Genomic DNA, 22,884 nt, shown 5'->3' with positions numbered 1-22,884 from the left:
GACACACACTGAGGGTTATGACAGATCTGGTGACAGAGTGACAAGTCCATCACCTATCCCATGAAATCAAAGGCAGTGATTATACACTAGTCCATAGTACAGACACCCACCCATAGACAGATGAGCTGTTATGCTGGCCAACAGGATGGTTTTTACAATTCTGGTTTAAGGGGGTTGTTCAGAACAAAGTTCTACAATAAATTGTGGAGGAATTCATTACTAGGTACAATAGACTTTGGGTTATGGGTAAATTCATTTCATTCATCATATACAAGAGTGCTTCAGACATAAGGTTCTCTCGATTTAGTGACTTCCTCGTTGAATACAAGGCCCCTAACCAAACAGTACAAAGACACTGGACAAGAGGGAAGGCAGTAGCTCCCTCTCCCCCCTATCTCACCTGTGAGGGTGCGCTGCAGGACAGTCCTCCGCTGATCTCGCTGATGCGTGCGGCTGCCGTGGGGTTGGAGGAGCTGATGAGGACCGGCCCACTGATCTCCATGGAGTGTCTCTGGGGGGGCGGGGCCAGACAGGGCTTGTGGGACATGGTGAGGGAGGTGAACGAGTGGCGCTTCTTACTGTTTTTCTTCTCCCCGGCACGGTGGGGGCCCCCGTTACTCTGGGGGCCCGACGAGGCCCCCTCGCCAGAGTCCCCACTGGAGTCCCCAGGCTTGTCTAACTCAATCAGCTGGCGGGCTGCAGAGTTAAACTACAGAAGGAGAGAGGGAACAGGATGACATAGGGAAGGGAAGGCGGGAGAACATGGAGAACAGGATGTAGAGGGGTAGATAGGAGAGAAAGGGAGTTGTTAATATGATAATGAAAGCTGTCACTCTTCATAATGAAACTAGCTATAGTGAAAACCACCCTTTGCCGTTATCTGATGGGAGAAAGCAGTGTGCTGAGAATGCTGCCAGTGCCAGGGGGTTGAGAGAAGACCTTGGGCTCAGGGGGAGTGGAGGGTTTTCAGGCAGCCAGCGAGCGGAGGAGACTGCAGGCCTTCACGGCCTCTTTCGTGTGAGGCAGGAATCAAAGGAGGAACACTAAAAAGGGTTTAGCTAATCACAGGGAGGACGAGGGAGCACTCCACAACACAGATAGCCCCGAGCTGCTCTTCCTCTACTTAGAACATCAAAGCGGAGAATTTTCACACCAATCCTGAGGAGAGGCAGTGCTAAGCTGGGTTCACCAAGTGGTCCCGTGTACACACGTAGCACTAGATCAGATGTACAGCCAAATATAGAACGGGTATCAGTATAGAATCACTGCACAGACAGAATTCCACATCCATAATCAAGTGTGGTTATGCAAGACCTAGATTTGAGTTTGTCCTCTGACAGTGCCAGAATTGTTCATATTTTCTTTTAAAAAGCTATTTACTGTGTGACATATGCTGAATGTACAGTACTCATCATTTGGATATTTGTGTAACCTGTGCGAGACACGAAGAAAAAAATGTCTTCCTTGGAGGAAAACATAGTATGTCTCTGCTGTGAAAACACAGCCAATTGTATATGCACGAATGGTTTAGCATCCATTCCCTTCAAAAACGCCCCCGTCGGGATATTAGACAAACCTAAAAATCTGTCACATGAAATGGGGCCTTTTTCTCCTCCTCTGCTTCTAAGAATGTCACTTTCGACGTCAGAATCAAAGATTACCTTCACAAAAGCATTCACACGAAAAAAGGTCTTGCCTTCCTCAAATTGTGCTTCCTTTTATGACATGTCTCCGCCCACTCCTGTGTTTCTCTCTACCGTGCTCCTCCATTAAGAGAGAAATGCTGTTCGAAAAGGTTTTCATAGTGCCACTGGTTACTTCTGCATGTTACTTCTACATTCTCCGGTTAGGTTTCAGGTCTATTACACAGGTAAGGTTCATCATCCCAGCAGACAGTTCTCTACTAAAACAGCAGTGATCAGTAAGGCTTTTGTAGGACAGTGAATTACCTCAGGATGCCCAATCAGCAGTAAATCTACTGGCATGTTTAATACTTCGGTGAAATATATTTTGACCATTTTCAGGGGCGAAGCAACAGGGGAGAGCAGAGAGAGCACTAATGTGCACATTTCGCAAGATGTCTAACAAAGCAAAAATTATAGCACTAACACACTCAGCATTTTCCGACCTCTTCCTGAGGTAAAATGCTCCCCTGGACATATCAGGGACGCTCCGGTTAACACTTGGAGGAACATTTCGCTTACCTCAACATATGATATGGGGAAGATTCCTATTTTATCCCCCAGCATTCCCTCTGCCCAGTTTTCATCCACTCGGCGAATCACAGTCAGAATATCATCCTAGAAGAGAAAATATAGAGAGGTTGTTACCGGGCAGACTGTCATTAAAGATGCTGCTAACCAGCAGAGTTTTAGATCCTTTATGAAGAGAGAGAGAACATGTTTTATTAAAAACTAAAAGGAAGTGCCCACATTAAGGCTAGACTGCATTATAAGAGCAATAAACTGGATCCTGTTTAGAAAGGAACAAGCCAAGCACTTTCCTTTGTTTCAGATTTTGCTCATAAGACATAAAAAACAGCAGACAGCTTATAAAAGTCAAAGATAGAAAGTAATGACCCATTGGGTATATTTGAATAGATCCAGGAATGAAGTAATTTAGCAACAGGGGTTGGAACCGGTTCAGGGATACGTTAAAATAACACAATTATTTTACATTTATACTGTTCTGGAACAGAACCGTTATTTTAAACACATGGGAACCGGTTAATGCCGTTCTTTTACGTTCTGGGCATTTTTTTCCCTGTCCCACAAAAATCGCATCACAGCTCTATTCATGTGACAGTTTTTAGCGTCAATGCAAAGCCCTCACTCTGTCCCTCAGAAACGTGTTCCAGTGTCTGCCTGTCAGTGCGTGTGTAGGCTACCTGCCCTGCCGAAGCATAGGTTACTGTAGAATGCTGACGATGTTACAACTGTGATTCAGAAATTAGGGAGAGAAATTTTTTATTAGAGAAGAATATAACTTTTTCAATGCTAGTTAAGGATACTATAATGTAATCTAATTCAGATAACGTGTGTCATAAGATGCCCAGCGCTTCAGGTCAAGCCTCCTGCTCAACCCTCTCCCCACCTGCAAAATTTCCGTTGTCTCACGCCCTACATTTGCCTGTCCATAATGACTGGCAGCACAGTGTGTGTTTGTCTTTCATTATGATTAAACCATGCAAAAGACAATATGCTCTTAACTTTCCTATACAGATTAAATAGCTTACCTGCTCCATTATGAGCTGCTGTATCCGCACTGATTGGTGAAGCCATTTAATGTCAAACTAAATGTAAAAATGATTTTTTTTTTAAGAAATGTATTTGAGGTTTAAAAAGGAACAATATAAACCGGTAATCTTTGGGTGTTTGAACCGGTTCAGAACTATATTTTTCTGGTTAGAACAGTGGAATGAAAAAAAATTGTTCTGTTCAGAACGAAACGATTGGAAAATAATTTGTTCCAACCCACTTAGCAATTGTACAGTAGGTACAGTGTGAGCGTGGATAACTGGTCCTCTACACTAGGAGGGAAAATGTATTGCATCAGCAGGACACGTCCACAAAGACCGCCACGAACTCACTCAGAGTGTGGTCAGGGTTAAGCCACAGAGCTTTTACAATCAACAGTTGAGCGGTTAGACGCTCCAAAAACAGGAAAATGACAGCTTAGAAAAAAACAGTATAGGTTGTAATTAAAACTCTTGCTACTATGTCCTATGTGGTACGCCTGTAAAGTCTAGTGTCGTCACGATACCCACATTTTACAAACGATGCCAGGCCAAGTATCACGATACCAAGTAGTATCGGGAGGGGGGGAATGTTATGCTCATGTGCTACACAACCAATCTGTGACTGATGTTCACACTTCTACTCAATAAAACACATACTGAACATAACGTCACACTGTTCAATGTATAACATAGAATGGCTCATTTCTCATATTTGCAAAGGTCTACCTGTGATTTGCTGGAGGAAGGAATATACATGCATAATGATCTGCATGTCAGTGTGTCAGTAAGGGGAAAACACTGCATGAAACCAACTCATCAGTTCACACACTCACACTCCCTCGCTCTCTTTCTCTAATAAGCACACACACCACTCATAAACACTCACAAACACACACTGCTCCCAACTTTAAAACATGTTAGGCACCAAACAGAATGTAAGGTGCACCAGAAAAATATAGGTTTTTGATCTAGTTAGGCCTATATGAATCCTAACTTTGAATAAACATCTTGTGAGTAGCAGACCCTTTTCCTTTCTTCCTGTGCCAATCAAATTTGCCTAGATCTCTACTGTGAAGTTACCAGGTTGTTAGCTAGCTAGGTAACATGACTGAAAATTGTGTGTTATCAAACCAATAATTAGCGGTCAGGGATTAGGTTAAAAAATGTCTCGCGACATGGTTTGTGAAATTATATCAAATGCGCGCAAAATCGTGCAGGAAGAATAAACGTTAGCTCCGGTTATATATGAGTCAACATTTCTTTCATACCAATTTACATTTTCTATGCCGTTTTCCATGCTGTTGCAAAGCTGTTTTTCTTCTCTGGCATTGCTGCATGGCAGCGAACTTGCAAAGCCTATACTCAGACTTGCCTGTGCTCTTGGTTATATCAGGGATGAAATGATATACAATGTATCAACTTTGCTTGCTCTGTGCACTGCTCCAATGTATCAAATGTAACAGAAGACTGATCAGGGTCTCTATCCATCCCCACTCATCATCAAAGCTATATTATATTTATAAAACTGATGGAGGAGCGCAGGGAGGGCAGACGGAGAGAAGCAGGTGTGTGAGGGCTGGTAGGGGATGCTGAGAGAAGCAGGTGTGTGAGGGCTGGTAGGGGATGCTGAGAGAAGCAGGTGTGTGAGGGCTGGTAGGGGATGCTGAGAGAAGCAGGTGTGTGAGGGCTGGTAGGGGATGCTGAGAGAAGCAGGTGTGTGAGGGCTGGTAGGGGATGCTGAGAGAAGCAGGTGTGTGAGGGCTGGTAGGGGATGCTGAGAGAAGCAGGTGTGTGAGGGCTGGTAGGGGATGCTGAGAGAAGCAGGTGTGTGAGGGCTGGTAGGGGATGCTGAGAGAAGCAGGTGTGTGAGGGCTGGTAGGGGATGCTGAGAGAAGCAGGTGTGTGAGGGCTGGTAGGGGATTCTGAGAGAAGCAGGTGTGTGAGGGCTGGTAGGGGATGCTGAGAGAAGCAGGTGTGTGAGGGCTGGTAGGGGATGCTGAGAGAAGCAGGTGTGTGAGGGCTGGTAGGGGATGCTGAGAGAAGCAGGTGTGTGAGGGCTGGTAGGGGATGCTGAGAGAAGCAGGTGTGTGAGGGCTGGTAGGGGATTCTGAGAGAAGCAGGTGTGTGAGGGCTGGTAGGGGATGCTGAGAGAAGCAGGTGTGTGAGGGCTGGTAGGGGATGCTGAGAGAAGCAGGTGTGTGAGGGCTGGTAGGGGATGCTGAGAGAAGCAGGTGTGTGAGGGCTGGTAGGGGATGCTGAGAGAAGCAGGTGGGTGAGGGCTGGTAGAGGATTCTGAGAGAAGCAGGTGGGTGAGGGCTGGTAGAGGATTCTGAGAGAAGCAGGTGGGTGAGAGCTGGTAGAGGATTCTGAGAGAAGCAGGGGGGTGAGGGCTGGTAGGGGAAGCTGGTGGGTGAGGGCTGGTAGAGGATTCTGAGAGAAGCAGGTGGGTGAGGGGTGGTAGAGGATGCTGAGAGAAGCAGGTGGGTGAGGGCTGGTAGGGAATGTCGCTGGCTGATCACATCTGCCTCATGTGATATGCGCATGAAAGTGAACTGGACATTGGACCGGTGCATACAAGAGACTAGTTGCTGTTGCTTTTTATAACAGGCGCTAGTGGGTTTCTTTAGATTGGTAGGGCCGAAAAAGTTGGTAGTATTATATGAAAACGGTACTACAGTATTCTAAAATGTTGGTATCATAAGTATTATTACGCTTTGGTACCGTGATACTAGTATACCGTGTAACACTAGTAAAGTTGTCTATAACTCACCTTAGTAAAGGGCAGGCAATCCTTGTCTGCCTCCTTGTCTTTGAGCTCAAAGTCATAGAGGGCCTTGCACTGTGGCGGGGGCTGCGGCAGTGGCTTGATGATCTGGACAAAGTTGGTGGGGAAGAAACCGTGGACTCCGCCAATCTCCCCGTGGTACCAATTCTCATCCACCTGACGTCGCAGGATGATGACGTCACCCTTACCAAACTTGAGGTCCCCAGGTTCCTTGCCATCGTAGTTGTACAGGGCCTTGGCACAGGGCAGCTGGGGTACACCCTGTAGAGGGAGAGAGAGAACGAGAGTTCAGGCTAGACCCAAAATATCAGGACTGATGCAGCACCACTCAGAAGCACATTCTGGGTTTTGAAAAATGTGAGGTGTAACTGAGGACCAGAGCCACTAGGGACAAGAGCACAGTGAGGGGTAGTAGAGAGCACAGTGAGGGGTAGTAGTGATGGGTCACTCACACACACACACACACACACGAGGGAATCAGGAATAAACCATCCTGACTTGAGCAGAGGAACACTTTCAGACAGACCGCGACGCCCTCACTCACCACTAGCCTATCATCCCTCCCTCAGGTGAATCATCGGCTTCCTCCAAGTCAGAGGGCCTCAGTCACCGCTCTCACCTCTCAGTTTCTCTCTAACCAAGAAAGAGACTCAAACGATGTACCTAAAAGAAGCTTGGCCCAAAACAAACACCAGTTACTATGGAAACCAAAGGAAGGCCTACTTGCTATGGGAGCAGGAAGAAAGAAGAAGCAATAGATAAGAATACTCCTTGTTTTGGGAATGCAGTTAACAAAACCTGCATCTGTCTGAGTGTGTGTGTGTGTGTGTGTGTGTGCGTGCGCGCGTGAGAGACACTGAATGTGTCTTGTTAGGGCCCCTTTAAGTGAGAAAGTCGGTGTAGTACAGGATCAGAGTGAGACTGTGATGAGCTTGGGTGTCTGTGGCTGGCTGGCTGTGTGTGTGTGTAATGCAGTAGTCTAAACGCCCTGGGCCTGGCCCAGTTCTCTTACACAGGAAGGCTTGGTGGTCTCGACCTGCTAGTCCGGAGCCCTGAAAGGACCATTCAGGGGTGAGAACACAGAGGGGGGACCAGGGGGATCAATGAGCCCCATTCAGGATGGCTGTCCAAGAGGAGGGCACCCATCCAAAAATCCTCTACCCCCTTCCTATCCCTCCCTGTACCCTGTTAGAGGCCTTTAGAAGTGCTCAGAATCACAATCACTACCAACAGTGCCTGGATCCAAACACTGACGGGAAAGAAACTAGGCACTAAAGAGAGAACGGAGAAAGATACAGTCAAAGGTAAAGAGAAAGAGAAATGGGTGATAGAAAGAGGGTCTGGGAGAGAGAGAGAGCGAGAGAGAACAAGAGAACGAGAGAACGAGAGAGAGAGGTGAAAGTAGAGTTTGGCGCAGGCAGGCACTGTGGTCTTGTTAAAGGCTAATGAAGTGTTTCGCGGCTGAGACGAGAACGAGAGTACAGAACATAGAGCTGTGATGCTGAGCCAGGGAGACATTACCCCGCCCGCGCACAATCACACAGCCCTGCTTAGACCTGGGCTCCGTCTTGCCTGGACCCCACAGCCAATCACACGCTGCACAGGATGGTCAGGGCTAAGGGGGGTCCGGGGGAGAGAGAAGAGGGGGGCAGGCAGCCCCCCAGATGTAAATGCACATTAACATTAAAAGCGCTGCTACTCGTTTAAAAATAACACAGCATGTTGTGCAGAAAAGGGAGAGGAGAAAAGGACAAAAAAAGGACAAACTGATATAAAAATATGTACATTCAGACTGTTGGCACATTCAGGTCGCCTCATTTTCATGACATGGCTGTTCGTTAACCACCCTTAAGATCGCTACACACCGTACGCAAACGCAGTGACTGAGCGGCGCTTTCTGCGTACCTTTGTGTGGCTATAATGTTGGAACGGACCGTATACGACGCTGTTTGCATAGGGTGTGTAGGGCCCTTTAAACTCAACAATGGTCAGTACACAACAACTACAGTCAGAGTATTGAGTATTGACTTTACAAACCCAGTGCTCTGCCGACCAGTAGTGCTTTCCACACACACGCAGTCACAGACTCTCTGCCTCTCAACTCGATTTGCCTCACACAAGAGGAGCCGTCAGCAGATTTACATTTCCCTGTTCCATCCCAGTTTGAGAGATAGCGTAGAGTGGGGGTCGGGAGGGGGGGTTGAAGAGAGGGAGGGGGCTTCTGAATGGAAGAGTTGGTCTGCATGAATGAGATGGAAAAAGGATGGTGGGGGGGATCGTTTCCGTTTTGCAACCATGGAAACTATGCTAATGTGTCTGAACTGGACCAACATGAAGGAGTCTAATCCAGGCTTCAGTCCAGCCCAAACAACTGGCCGCCAGCCCTCCCGCCATGAGTGTGTTAGTCACTGTACGACTGGGTTTCACAATGTACCAGTTTATGCCAATGCCCTCTTGTTTATAAACGAGGGAGAGCATCTCCCACACAAATGGTACAACCTCTTATGGCTTTTCACCCCCATCCGGAGAGAGGCAGACAGAACACACTGCGTCAGGGAACATCTTCCCTGCTCCTCAGCCTCTCCGCTCCCACAGATAAAGCCTTGATACCTGTGTGTTGAGGTGGCTGGGGCTCCTTTCCCAGGGAGAGCAATGAGACGGAAATCAATAGATACTAAGGCTTTAAATACAGCCAAGGGAAGAGGGTAAACTTTCGCTCTAGTCCCCTCCCTCCCTCCCTCGCTCTACCTCTCCCCCCTCTCCCGCCCACATTAACAGCTGCTCTGAATGAAATGTTTAATGGAAGTCATCATTCATCAGCATAACTCTGTATCAGACAGAGCCGAGCAGGGAGCTTTATCTCACCACTGCACCTCTAATGAGAATCTGACTACAGGCCACAACTAATCACTTCTGCCCTGGTTATAGATTTAAGCACATGATTTGACAGTACACCATCACAGACCTACTGAGTGTGTGGTGGTGTGAGGACTACAGTTGAACAACAAGTACACATACTTCCACATCACGCATGAGAGAGGCCGACTACACAAACACACTATTTCGATCCACAACTACGCACTCTCTAATTTGCAGAAAATGTGTTTGTGTGCGTGCATGTGCAAGAGCAGCAGTAACAGGCTGCGTGTGAGGGCAGGGATCATCAATAGATTCAGCCGCGGGAAGATTTTTTCTTGAACAGATGGTCAGGGGCTGGAACATAATTTCAAATAACTGCAAATTGACCGCAAGAAGTCCAAACAGATATCATATTTGACTAAAACAATAATTTCAAACCTTGCTTACATGTGTATATGATCACATATACACTATATATACACAAAAGCATGTGGACACCCGTTCAAATGAGTGGATTTGGACAGTTCAGCCACACCCGTTGCTGACAGGTATATAAATTCGAGCACACCGCCATGCAATCTCCATTGACAAACATTGGCAGTAGAGTAACTTTTTTTTCTCAAAACTTGGGGGGGGGGGGGGGCCCAAATAGAAGTCACCCGCAAGCCAGATTTGGCCCACGGGCCGCCAGTTGGGGAACCCTGGTGTAAGGCAATATTGTCTGGCATCAGATGGTGTGTGTAATCCTACCTTCATCAAAGATAATGCAATTAGACATGAGTGGAGTGCTACGTGGATTTGTCTGTAATAGTATTCACTTCCACGGCATCGAATCATTACAGAATTACAACACTGTTCTGCTCCAAAGCACAGCCAGATGTCAACAACCAGCGAGCAAACAGACAACTACACAAAACACTATATGCATAAAGACACACGCAGAAAGACAGACAGGGGTAAGCTTAGGTCATTGCCTGTGGACTAGACTAACCCTAACCACCACTGACGACAGCAGCACTAGAAAAACAATCTGCCATTTTAACTGAGCAATCATAGGCTGTATACATGCCATGATTTATATTTACTGTAGTAGATTATGAAGAGAATGTCTGCTGCTCATCACACAGCTACTCTACCAAGTAACAGTAAGCAACTGCCATAGATGGCCATCGGACACACAGTCCTTTGACTACAGGTGCCTTTTGGGAAGTGAGGTCTACGCAGATCGTAGACAAAAAACCCATTGCCAAAGAAAACTCCAGTCTCTAGTTTGGGAGGATTGAGGACTGTAGAGTGGTTCTTCTTCCAGCCAAGCCTCATGTCTTTCGCCCCTGGGCTCGGTATTTGTCAGCACCCCCCCCCCCCCCCCTTCAGTTAACATGTCACCGTTTACTGATGAGTCTCCCCTAGAGTTGAGAAAGCACACAGGAAGGGAGTGACACAATGTGAAAGTGTGGAATTCTACAGGCAGTAGCCATCTTGTTTTCATTAAAGTGCCATTACTTTAAATTGCTTCCTAATGGTCTCGTTTATGACCACTGGGAGAGCGCAGCATTCCCTGTTCCCTGCCTTCTCTCTCTGCTCCCAATCCTGGGGGGGGGGGGTGTCTTCTGATTGTGGATCATAAGCAGGGAAAGGACTAAGGAAGGTCAAGGAAATAATTAACAACATTGAACAAAATTATAAACGCAACATGTAAAGTGTTGTTCCCATGTTTCATGAGCTAAAAGATCTGAGGAATTTTTCATATGCACAAAAAGCTTCTCTAAAATGTTTGTTTATATCCCTGTTAGTAAGCATCTCTCCTTTGCCAAGATAATCCACCTGACAGGTGTGGCATATGAAAAAGCTGATTAAACAGAATGATCATTACACAGGTGCACCTTGTGCTGGGGACAATAAAAGATCACACTAAAATGTGCAGTTCACACAACTCCACTTCTCAAGTTGAGGGAGCGTGCAATTGGCATGCTGACTGCAGCAATGTCTACCAAAGCCGTTTCCAGAGAATTGAATGTTAATTTCTCTATCATACCAAAGTAGTTTTAAAGAATTTGGCAGTATATCCAACCGGCAACACAACTGCAGACCATGTGTAACCACGCCAGCCCAGGACCTCCACATCCAGCTTCTTCACCTGTGGGATTGTGTGAGACCAGCCACCAGGACAGCTGATGAAACTGAATTTGCACAACCAAAGAATTTCTGCACAGTGTCAGAAACCATCTCAGGGAAGCTCATCTGCGTGCTCGTCATCCTCACCAGTGTCTTGACCTGACTGCAGTTCGGCGTCGTAACCGACTTCAGTGGGCAAATGCTCACCTTCGATGGCCACTGGCACGATGGAGAAGTGTCCTCTTCACGGATGAATAACGGTTCAATTGTACAGGTTAGATGGCAGACATGGCTTGGTGTGGGTGAGCGGTTTGCTGATGTCAACGTTGTGGTCAGAGTGCCCCATGGTGGTGGTGGGGTTGTAGTATGGGCAGGCATAATCTACGGACAATGAACACAATAGTATTTTATCAATGGCAATTTGAATGCACAGAGATACCGTGACGAGATCCTAAAGCTCATTGTTGTGCCATTCATCCTCCATCACCTCATGTTTCAAATTGATAATGCACGGCCCCATGTCACAACGATCTATACACAATTCCTGTAAGCTCAAAATGTCCCAGTTCTTCCATGGCCTGCATGCTCAGACATTTCACCCATTAAGCATGTTTGGGATGCTCTGGATCGACGTGTATGGCAACGTGTTTCAGTTCCTGACAATATCTAGCAACTTTGCACAGCCATTGAAGAGCGGGACAACATTCCACAGGCCACAATCAACAGCCTAATCAACTCCATGCGAAGAAGATCTGTCGCGTGAGGCAAATGGTGGTTACACCAGATACAGACTGGTTTTCTAATCCACACTCCTACTTAAAAAAAAAAAAATTGTAAGTATGTGTGACCAACAGACGCATACAGTGCATTTGGGAAAGTATTCAGACCCCTTGACTTTTCAAAACTTTGTTACGTTACAGCCTTATTCTAAAATGGATTAAATAAACATTTTTCTAAATCAATCTAAACACATTACCCCATAACAACAAAGCAAAAACAGGTTTTTTGAATTTTTTTGAATTTATAAAAAATACAAAACAAATATACCTTAAGTATTCAGACCCTTTGCTATGCGACTTGAGCTCAGGTGCATCCTGTTTCCATTAATCATCTTTGAGATGTTTCTACAACTTGATTGGAGTCCACCTGTGGTAAATTCAATTGATTGGACATGATTTGGAAAGGCACACACACCTGTCTATATAAGGTCCCACAGTTGACAGTGCATGTCAGAGCAAAAACCAAGTCATAAGGTTGAAGGAATTGTCCGTAGAGCTCTGAGACAGGATTGTGTCGAGGCACAGATCTGGGGAAGGGTAGGGTACCAAAAAATGTCTACAGCACTGAAGGTCCCCAAGAACACAGTGGCCGCCCATAACAAAATGTTGAAAAGTCAAGGGGTCTGAATACTTTCCTAATGCACTGTATCTGTATTCCCAGTCATTTGAAATCCATAGTTTAGGACCTAATGAATACTTCAATTGGGGGTTAATGTGGTTAATTTGAGCTAGCCAGAGTCAGCAGGGCAAATCAGCTGTGATGTCTGCTATTTCAATAAATGAATTTCACCATGACAAAAATCGCTAACCTGCAGATAGTACACTATATGCCAAAATATATTTTGATATGGTAAAATAATATTTGAGACAGTGCCTTCAGAAAGTATTCATAGCCCTTCACTTGTTCCACATTGTTGTGTTACAGCCTGAATTCAATGTCTCACCCGTCTACACACACAATACCCCATAACGAAAAAGTGAAAACTTAGTTTTAGACATTTATAGTGCACATTTTATTGAAAAGGAAATACAGATCTCATTTACATAAGTATTCACACTCCTAAATAAATACTTTGTAGAAGCACCTCTGGCAGCGATACAGCGGTGAGTCTTTCTGGGTAAGTCTAACACCTGGACTGTATAGTATTTGCACATTATTCTTAAAGGGGAAAAAAATCTTCAAGCTCGTTGTGGCTCATTGCTAGACAGCCATTTTCAAGTCTTGCCATAGATTTTCAAGCATATTTAAGTCAATATAGGTTTTGCTTTGTGTTTTAGGTTATTGTCCTGCTGAAAGATGCATTTGTCTCCCAGTGTCTGTCAGAAAGCAGACTGAATCAGGTTTTCCTCCAGGACTTTGCCTGTGCTTAGCTCTATTCCGTTTCTTTTTATCCTAAAAAAAAACTCCCTTGCCCTTTGAAATTCACTGCTCGACTGAGGGACACTAAAGATAATTGTATGTGTGGGGTACATAGATAGTAGTCATAAAAAAAATTGTGTTTAACACTATTATTGCAGACTGGGTCCATGCAACTTTAGAAAGGTTTTACTCCTGAACATATTTACGCTTGCCATAACAAAGGGGTTGAATACTTATTGACTCAAGACATCCCCGATTTTCATTTTTAATTCATTTGTAAAAAGAAATCTATAAAACAACAAATTCCACTTTGACATTATGGGTTATTGTGTGTAGGCCAGTGTCACAACATCTAAATGTAATCAATTTCAAATTCAGGCTATAAGAGCAAAACGTGGAAAAAGTCAAGGGGTGTGAATACTTTCTGAAAACACTAAAATCACTCAAAGATTAGGGGGGGGGGGAGGGGGGGGGGGGTCCTTCACGTCACTGGTTAGAAGACAACCTGCAGAACACAGTCAGCAACATTTTGGAATATTGCATTTTGATAAGTGGGTCACCAAAAGAAAAATGCAATACGTTTGTCAATCACTCCTATCGATTATCAACACAGAAATCAATTGCGTGAGAGGGGGAGATGAGGTTGCACATCCTGTTAATACTAACACAGCTCAAAAACCACACGGAATCTGGAAATAATGTGTGCGTCACTGGTTAGTGGACAATTTGTAGAAGACAACCATCTGCATTTAGAAGTGTTTAATTTATATTCAGTGGGTCTCCAACACCGTAAATGTAATGCTTCACCATCTGGCACTTCGACAGACGAATCTGGCTTTGGGGGATGTCAGGAGAACGCTACCATAGTGCCAACTGTAAAGTTTGGTGGAGGAATAATGACCTGGGGCTGGTTTTCATGGATTGGGCTAGGCCCCTTAGGGAAATGTCAACAGTGTGACATTCGAGATGATTCTGTGCTTCCAACTTTGTGGCAACTGTTTAGGGAAGGCCCTTTGTTTCAGCATGACAATCCCCCGTGCACAAAGAGAGGTCCATACAGTAATGGTTTGTCGAGATCGCTATGGAAGAACTTGAGTGGCCTGCACAGAGCCCTGACCTCAACCCCATCGAACACCTTTGGGTGAATTGTTATGCCGACTGCGAGCGGGGCCTAATCGCCCAACATCAGCGACCGACCTCACTAACGCTCGTGGCTGAATGAAAGTAAGTCCCCACAGCAATGTTCCAACATCTAGTGGAATGCCTTCCCAGAAGAGTGGAGGCTGTTGTAGCAGCAAAGGGGGGGGGGGGGGGGGCAACTCCATATTAATGCCCATGATTTTTGAATGAGACGTTCGACGAGCAGGTGTCTACATACTTTGTCATGTAGTGTATGACATAGCCAATGACTATACACCGAGTATACCAAACATTAGGAACACCTTCCTAACATTGAGTTGCGTGCGTAAGCCCTGATCAGCATGTAAGTTATAGCCAGATGAGAGTTGTGTCTCCAGCGCTAGCTAAGGCTACTTTTAAACCTGTAAAACACCATTTTCAACAGCGCATTTGAAGAAAAAAATTATTGCCTAGTAAATTACATTGGTTGTCACTCAACTAGTAAAGCCTAATATTGCGCAGGACACTTCAAACATTCAAATGCTGAAGGTGACAACCAGATGTGCCCGATCAGGAACAGGCCTTCCTCTCATTGGTCAGCGCGTGAGGCGGCACACAACTCGCAGTTTGACTATGCTACTAATACTGGGGTTGCTCGGCATGCAAAATTACTTGTAGATCAATGACATGCTTAGTTCCACACTGAAGGAGAGGACACAGTTGTCACAAAATTTGATATTTTCAGAAGGTAGAAAGAGAGTAATGAGTAAGACATTTGTGAACTGGCGATTTGGGACTTTTTAATTGATTTTCCGACAGATGCATGCTACATTTGGAGCGGTTTGGGCTCCTGTGGACCGATACACTCATATCTTAAACATTCGAACTGGGGACCGATGCGTATCGGTGGATCGTTAGATCCCTAGTGACAACGGTTGGTTGTCACTGTTATTTAAGTGATAGTTTGACTGTCATGTCCACGTATTGGTGTGGCCAGCAACTTTTAGAGAGATCCCTCCCCCCCGAATTATCGGTGCCATTTGAGAAAGAAAATGACAATTGCATTCTAAATCCTGCAACCTCCAGCGTGGATGACAAAATCAACAGTACCAAAATAAAGCTATTGCTCTGTTTAAGCAAATGATCATGTCATCTTGTTGACTAGACTTTTACACTAACATCACCCAATCGGAGGTAAAAACAATGTTTAATTCCCCCCAATTCAATGTGGTCAAAACACCAGCTTGTGTAATGTAGTAGCACATACTGTACACATTATGAAAGCAGCAGAATATACATGAATTAGATATGGAAAAACAATTAAATACCTTCATTTAGGATAGGAAATTAAGCTAAGAATTGTTCAATAATCAGATATCTCACTAGTTTAACCACTTAAAAAAAAAAAAAAAAAAAAAGAAAAGCTCCCAAGCACAATTTAACCAGGCACTCTAGACTGGATGGTCCATAGGGTATGTGCAGCAGGTTGAACGTTTGATGTCCCTAATCGGAGGTAAGAATGAGCAGATCAGTCCGGACACATGGAGAAAGCACGGATCAGGAGAAAAGATGAGTGGGTGATCCGTTAAACAGGACTCTGATAGAGGGCTAGTAAGTCTATTTAGCCATAATTTAGCCATAAATAGACTTACTCGTCCTGTCTGAGTCCTCTAAAAGGTTATCCGAGTCCTGTAAAGGTTACCTCAGGAAGCCAGACAGATCGGAGTCTACCTCCAGTGCTCTCAGATGACCTCAAACAGGTCTGTTCATTGAGCAGCTAGCTAGCGTTACTGCTCCTACTGCCCCTGCACGGAACCAAGACAAAGACTAACTTCCAACCACTGGTTTCTATGGCAACTCGTCTCAGCAAGCCTTTTTGAGTGCTATTTATGGGCCTCTTTACAATGTAGTGAATCTTATGAAAGAGAGTCATTCAAAGTCAGAGGGGTATGCAGTTCCTGGGGGGCCTGGTGGGGCCAGGGGAGGGGCGTAGGGCAGTGCTGAAGTTAATGGACTATCACCTTCTCTAGAGGGGTAAAAGCTACAGTAACACACCATAGAGGAGTGAACAGATGGAGGTCTGGCTCACACATGAACATCTCACTAGTCCTCAACTCTACTACTGGCTCGGTGTACTGCACTAACGATCTTCCGGTTCCTCCTGCTATCCCTAGTAGGTTTTAAAAAAAAATGTGAATATTTGTAGTTACTTTTTAAGTTAATATATGCAGTCAACTTGTGCAACATGTTAAGATATGAAGCAGATTGCGTTCTTCACATTATGAAGCTTACCGTAGTTCCCCAGAACAGTTAAGCCAGTGTTTGTAAATAGCACAACGGGAGAAAGCGGGAGCTGGTGAGTCCACGAGTCTCTGTTGTGCACATGAGGTGATGAAGTCATACTTGTATGCCTTTACTATTAAATGTTTGCCAACAGATATCTTATACCGGCTTTCTGCCGTGTTTGAGAAGCTAAAGAGCTCTGGATTAGTTATTTTTTCCCTGTGCTTCCCACTAGTGTTATCCCCCTCCTCTGTTCTTCCTCCTCTCCCCTCCGTGTACACATGCTGCTCTTCCGTCAGAAAAGCATGAATCACAACTTTGTGCAACTGAAAAATCTCACACTTCCGCTTGTAAATGTCCACACTCACCGAAAAATGACATTCAGTAGCTACTAGCTATCCCTGTACTACTTTATTCGCTGGAGTTGTCGGTCTTTGCAATTAGTATATGTTCATTTTTGTTAGTTAGCATTCAGCTAACATCGTCTATGCGAGTTCACTATTACTTGTGTAATTTGGGGGTATTCTGGTAATATAGGCCCAATGGGCTTACCTTGCGTTTTTTGCCACCCCCTTGTGTGCTACACCAGCAATACCGTAAATCCCAGGATACCGCCCAAACCTCATCCCTAGGTCAGGTTACTAAAGGTCTTTCTCATCCAGACTAATGCACATACAAAGAGCCATTGCTTCCCTTCCCCTGAGTGTCAGTTATAAAACACACACCTCAGGAGTAGCCACTCGATGACCCAAACAAATTTTCCCTTTACGGCCTGTTCACTGGGCTGCAGTGTGAGGGCTCCTGGGAATTGCAGTCCTTGGCTTTTTCTCCTGGAGTCTGGACAAAGCGAGGGCCCATGAGGCAGCCATGTGCAGGTCTAAACCAGGGACTAGGCTACATTCAGAATTCACTTTAAGAGAGGGGGGAAAAAAATCCATAAAAAAATTCAACACAAGGAAGTACAACTAAGACGTTGCTGAGGCAGGAGCATTTAGTAGTAAGCTACAGATTAGTCATCAAAAAGAAACCAGTTTGCCAAGAAGGGGGTCTGGGTTTATGGAAGACCATACGGTTTTGATAAAGCTGTGAGCGGCTCTGTGTGTGTGTGTGTAGGTGCGATGCATTTTAGTGAAGTTGCCATCTTACATGAGCACGCGTGTGCATGGACCGTGTGAGTGCATGTGCGTGTCTAGCCTTTACCTGGCTGGTTGGCCCCATTCCAGCGGTGGAGGCTGGTTCTGGGTGGCTGGGGGAAATCACATGGTCTGTCTGGCTAAAGCAGCAGAACTGAGAACAGAACCCTTTATGCCTGTGCCAGTTCATACACCGAGTGGGCTTAAAGACTCTCTCTCATAGGAAAGAGCCCACTCACATTACACAGGAGAAAGAGGGGGAGGGAGGAAGCATGATCAAAAGACAGAAGTGCGGGAGTAGAGGAAGGTGGGGGGGTGGGGGCGAGAAGAGACACTGAGATAGGAGTGTCAGTGTGATGGTGATGCTTCTGACAGAACCTCCACTCCAACAGGAGCCAGAAACACACAGCGACACGTTGAGACGGGGCCCCAGCAGGCTTGTTGGCCAGGACTAATATAATGTAGCAGAAACAGCTGGGGGAGCCAGAAGGACAAGCAAACAGAAATCTTTTCACTTTATATCCCTGCCTGCAGTGAGGCGCACAAGAGCAGTACACTACAAGTTCTCCCAGTAATTCACCAGGGATCTTTCACTGGGCCAGTTTGGCCACGCAAAGACCATGCAGTCACTAAAAGCAATGAATCAAGAACTCCTCCACTTTTATCTGTCTATTTTCCTCTTCTCCCAGTCCCTCTTGCTCTGGCTGAGGCATGTTAAACGGGCTGAGTCGTGCTGCTCCAGGCTGAAGGAGAGGAGGCTGGGATTTTGTGTTTGGTGAGTAGAGGAGCAGGCTTTAAGAGCGGCCCCGAGAGGCTCAACATCCGCACATTAACTCCTCTCTCAAGTTCACATCTCCCCTCTCTGAAGGGCTTGTTTTCTGCTCAGCCTCCCTCTCGTTCACCATTTCTCCCACAGATGTCAGCCTTTGGGCCCACTCTGGAACCACAGAGTTCAGAGGGAAGTCAGCGTTAAAATCTCATGTTTCCATCCATGAGTTTTCTGCCTATTCAGGGGAAAATGCAAGAGAGAACATAGGAATCTTCAATCTCCTAATCGAGAATGAGCTCTGACAGAGGCTTTAGAATAAATAAAGTGAGATTGGGACTAACTCAAAGAGATTACTTTACGAAATGTCATAGTTATCGGTGTATCTAGTGCCGCTCGGTGTGAGCTGAATACTAAGTGCCTCTTCAGAACTCTCCACTACCGCTCAGCTCCTAGAAGGAAGCGGGTGCAGCATGGTTGTCGGTAGGCTTTTGTTCCAGTCAAGTCAATCAGTTAAACTGAGGCAGAGCCAGCTGTTCCTGTCCTGCTGAGTCAGACTGGACTGATTTGGCCTTGGCCGTGGTAGTGGCACTGGGAGGGTTAATTGTTTAAAAAGAGGACTGGATCATCTGCTAGGCAGACAGCAGCACCGCAGGACCTGAATTAGCAGCGTTTAGACAAGAGGAACACACCAACAGAGTTGAAACTACACAGTAAATTTACATGGGCTGTGATTGGGCCCTGATGGGCCTTGACCAATGGCCAGTGTTAAGACTTTAGGTTGTGGGTTGATCCTGGCAGTTTCAGACCACTGGCCTTTAGGCCTGAGTTTGGCCTTGCGGACCTCAGACCTGTGGGCATCAGCCTTTGGGGACAGAAAGGAAACAGTGGGCAGCTAAACGGTTGTTTGCATTGGCTGGTATTTGGACATCTCTACAGTGGACAAACAAAGCAGTTCGGCAAAGGACCAGTATACAAATGCTGCATCTGTTCCCCCTTTCAAAGACCATCACAGCTATGTCCATCATTTACCATTCTGTGAGAAAGCGCACGTTTGTGTGTGTGTGTAATCCAGTATGGGAGTGTGTTGTGTGCAGTGTTCTCCCAAAACACCCACAGCTTAGATCGAACGGCTAGCATTTCTTCTCCTCTGATGAATGCTGGCAGAGCTCTAGAGCCACGGAGCTAGAGAGAGCCAGGGACAACGGACTGGCTGCTCTACGCTCGTTTTCCCCCCCATATTTTGGCAGACCTGAGCTAGATCATTAGAGTCAGCCCGTTGTGAACTCCACCAGCTTATGCAACCCCCTTACTAGACCTGACCCCTGTCCTGTCTACCAAGACCTTGACTGAGTCTCTGCACCTGAAGCAACACATCGAATCACAGCTACGTAAGCAAAAAAAAAAAAATGGTTTTGTTTGTCTGTACAAACAGAACTCAGAGGCCAGAGCCTCTGCAGAGCAGCTGGACTTCATCAGCTCATCAGACTGAGGGTGTCAGGGCAGACTAATAACAGGCAGGCAGGGGCTTATGTTCTGGTCTGCCTGGTGGTGAGAAGGGAAGGGACTGGGAGGGAGGAAAGAGCTTATGAGAGGGAGGGGCTGTGTGTTTCTGGCTCCAGAGGACAGGCTGTGAGATACAGTAGGAGCTAACGAGGGACGCACACTGCTATTATCAGCAGCTCAGAGCCCAGCTCACACAATATCAATACACCTGGACTGTGACATCAGACTCCAACACTGTTTGCCACTGTGCACTGACCGCATCTGCATGGTTACAGAGCAGAGACACCTGGGTCTCACTGCGCCTGTGTGGGTGTGATTTTATATCAGCCATGAGTGCACCACAATGACGACATTCAAATCCACTGGATCAGTGTGGGAGTCACCCAAATAAACAAACAGCACTAAAAACAGACATCCTTGTCTCCGGGGCTCCCGAAGTAGGTCGGTCAACCCGCCAGGGAGGAAGATGTGCGTGACATTACTTAGGTGTGCCCAGGTAGATTGTTTCTAGTCAGGGTGGCGGGAGAGAGCAAGAGAGAGGAGAGAGCGTGTGTGAAACAGAATAACCAACAAGTAGAGCCTTCCCTCGGTCCTCAACAGCGCTCCTCTTTTCGATTCAAACCAACTTGAATAATTAAATCACACACTGTCAGCAGGAGGCCCCACACATGAAGAGTGAGAACACTTGATATCTCCTTCACTGCCTCCCTCACACGGGATGTCCACACACACACTCCGTGGCTCTGTGTGAAATAGATTCAGTATCGAAGGATCATACAACTGTAGTGGTATGTGCTGAGAGAACTGGTGGGAGGTGATCAAATGATGCAACAATTGGCTGATGAAGAGCAGCTGAGAGATCCACTGGTTTCCATTCACAGCGGTATCCAATGGTATCCCCTCTCTCCATACTCAGAACACTGGGACTGGATGTGAATAAATATAATCTATTCTAGGAGACACAAGGCATCAGTAACAAGTATCAGACAGGCCAAGGGTCAGCGCTCCAGTGGGACCAGCAGAGGAACAGTCTGGTCAAGTTAAAACATACTGCAGCGGGTGTGTGTGTGACAAGGCGCCGAAAGGAGACAGGTCAGAGGTTAAGAGAGAAGCCTTCTAAATTACACATTCCCCTTCGCCAACATCAACCTGAAACCCAGAGCTCCCACCAGCAGCAGCTTCATAGGGCCCTCTCTATCACTCAATCACCGCTTCAGTAATAAACAATATACACTGACCATTATACCCACTTCTAACAATCTCCCATACACACCGTTTCCCAGGCTCTTTAGCTCTGTGCTTCTCACCAAGGGCTTTGATTCCTGACCCTCAGAAGAGAAGTGTTTCTATGGCCACCCACCCACTGACAGACAGAGAGAGAGAAAGGGGAGAGAGGTGGCTGTACTGTAATCCCATTTCTATAGTCCTTGTTATAGCCCATATACATAATCATCCATAATCACCCATAAGCACATCAAGCCCCACCACATCCCCTGGTCTCAGTGCCTGGCTGGCTCCCCCGTGCCCCTCTGATGGGGAGAGGGATGTCACTCAGGGGACAAATGCAGATTAACTGTGCCCCTGGGCCCCATAGCACAAACTGGAAACTTTATCGGCACACTGCAGATAAACAAACACAGGGCTCTGATTTCCCTTGCAAGAAGGAAAGGGATCTGAAAGGAGAGTCAGAGAAAAGTGAGTGGAGGGGGTAGAGGAAGCCTGCATGTTTGGCTGCCTTCCTTCTAGGGCTGGGCGATATAATCCAATTCATTTGAATGCATGGTTTTGCTCGATATTCCAAATGCCTGTAACGAGTGGGTGTCTTTTTGGTCTCGTCTCTTTCACTCTTCTGTGCAGTGCGCACCTTCCCATCTACACCAGAGATGTGTAATGACAAGATGCACGTCTCCACCCTAACAATGGGAGTGGGAGTCGTTGTCCCAAAGGCGGGCGACAAGTTTAGGACCAAAATAAGCCCATAGAAGCACATCAGGCTTATTTGGGACTGTTTTTAGCGCAATTGAAACCTCTCATTTGGCCTCTTCCTCTATGGTTTACACACACACACCAAGCCCCCTCCCTCTGACACTCAAGTCAACAAAGTTGAGATCACATATTCCTCTGACAAGCGGTTTCAACTCACTACTTGCATTTGAGGTTTGGTCGAACAGAAATGGGACACATGGAGACATTATTTTACTGTAATAGAGGACAACATAACCTTTCTAACTATACCCTTTTCAAAATTGTGAGCAGAGCGGCCACTACTAAAACGTGTGTACCAATTAACATAGATTCTGGGAAATTAATGCTCAGTTCGACCCGCACGGCATTGCGGCACCGCGAGTAGCATTTTAACCAAATACTGTTATACTAGCTGTCTAGTCTTTTATAAAATGTGCAGTAAGCATAAAACAATTACATAAGGAATAGGAAACTCGTTCTCATTCTGAGAAATAAGGTAGATCACTTGATTTCATCATCTGAACAAAGTGGACAGTTTAGCATGCTGTTCAAACAGTTGGAGATGGACAGAAGGGTGTGTTGATAACAATTCAACTGTTCTACCTTGTTAGCTAGCAAGTAGATCCAAGTTGACTAAACTTGAAAAATAAAGAATACCTGCCTGCTTCCTCACTAGCTCGTGCTTAAGAGATTGTTTATGAGACCGGTGTTCATTTTCTATAAAGACTGCTACAAGAAGTTAGTCATTATTAGTGAATGTGCATTATGCATGGTTCTGGCTACATTTTTAACAAAAAAAGAATTTTAATAGACAGACTTGAGAGATCAGTGATTGCAAAAGAAAAGCAGGTTGGACTATTTGATAATCATTATTGGGTATTATGGTTGTGGAAGGCTTATATTTAGCCTAGGTATATCTTCACAAGCCCTGAATTTATCCGATTACTGCTGACTGGTCGAGATATCGTGAATCGCC

General features: G+C 45.8%; 1 protein-coding gene across 1 annotated transcript in view; it reads right to left on the bottom strand.

Annotated features, from left to right (window-relative positions):
• The window catches only part of LOC129855370 (E3 ubiquitin-protein ligase SH3RF1-like), a 52,345-nt gene that overhangs the window by 16,269 nt on the left and 13,192 nt on the right, over positions 1-22,884 (bottom strand). The window contains exons 3-5 of the mRNA XM_055922944.1: positions 6,009-6,284; positions 2,205-2,300; positions 401-709 (exon numbers count right to left, since the gene is read on the bottom strand). Of these exons, the coding sequence (XP_055778919.1) occupies positions 401-709; positions 2,205-2,300; positions 6,009-6,284 (681 nt within the window). The remainder of the gene's footprint in view (positions 1-400; positions 710-2,204; positions 2,301-6,008; positions 6,285-22,884) is intronic.

This window comes from Salvelinus fontinalis, chromosome 5, assembly GCF_029448725.1.
Source record: "Salvelinus fontinalis isolate EN_2023a chromosome 5, ASM2944872v1, whole genome shotgun sequence".
In the NCBI taxonomy this organism is placed as follows: domain Eukaryota; kingdom Metazoa; phylum Chordata; class Actinopteri; order Salmoniformes; family Salmonidae; genus Salvelinus; species Salvelinus fontinalis.
Note: the sequence above shows the minus strand (reverse complement) of the source record. Positions and strands in the feature narration are given on the sequence as shown.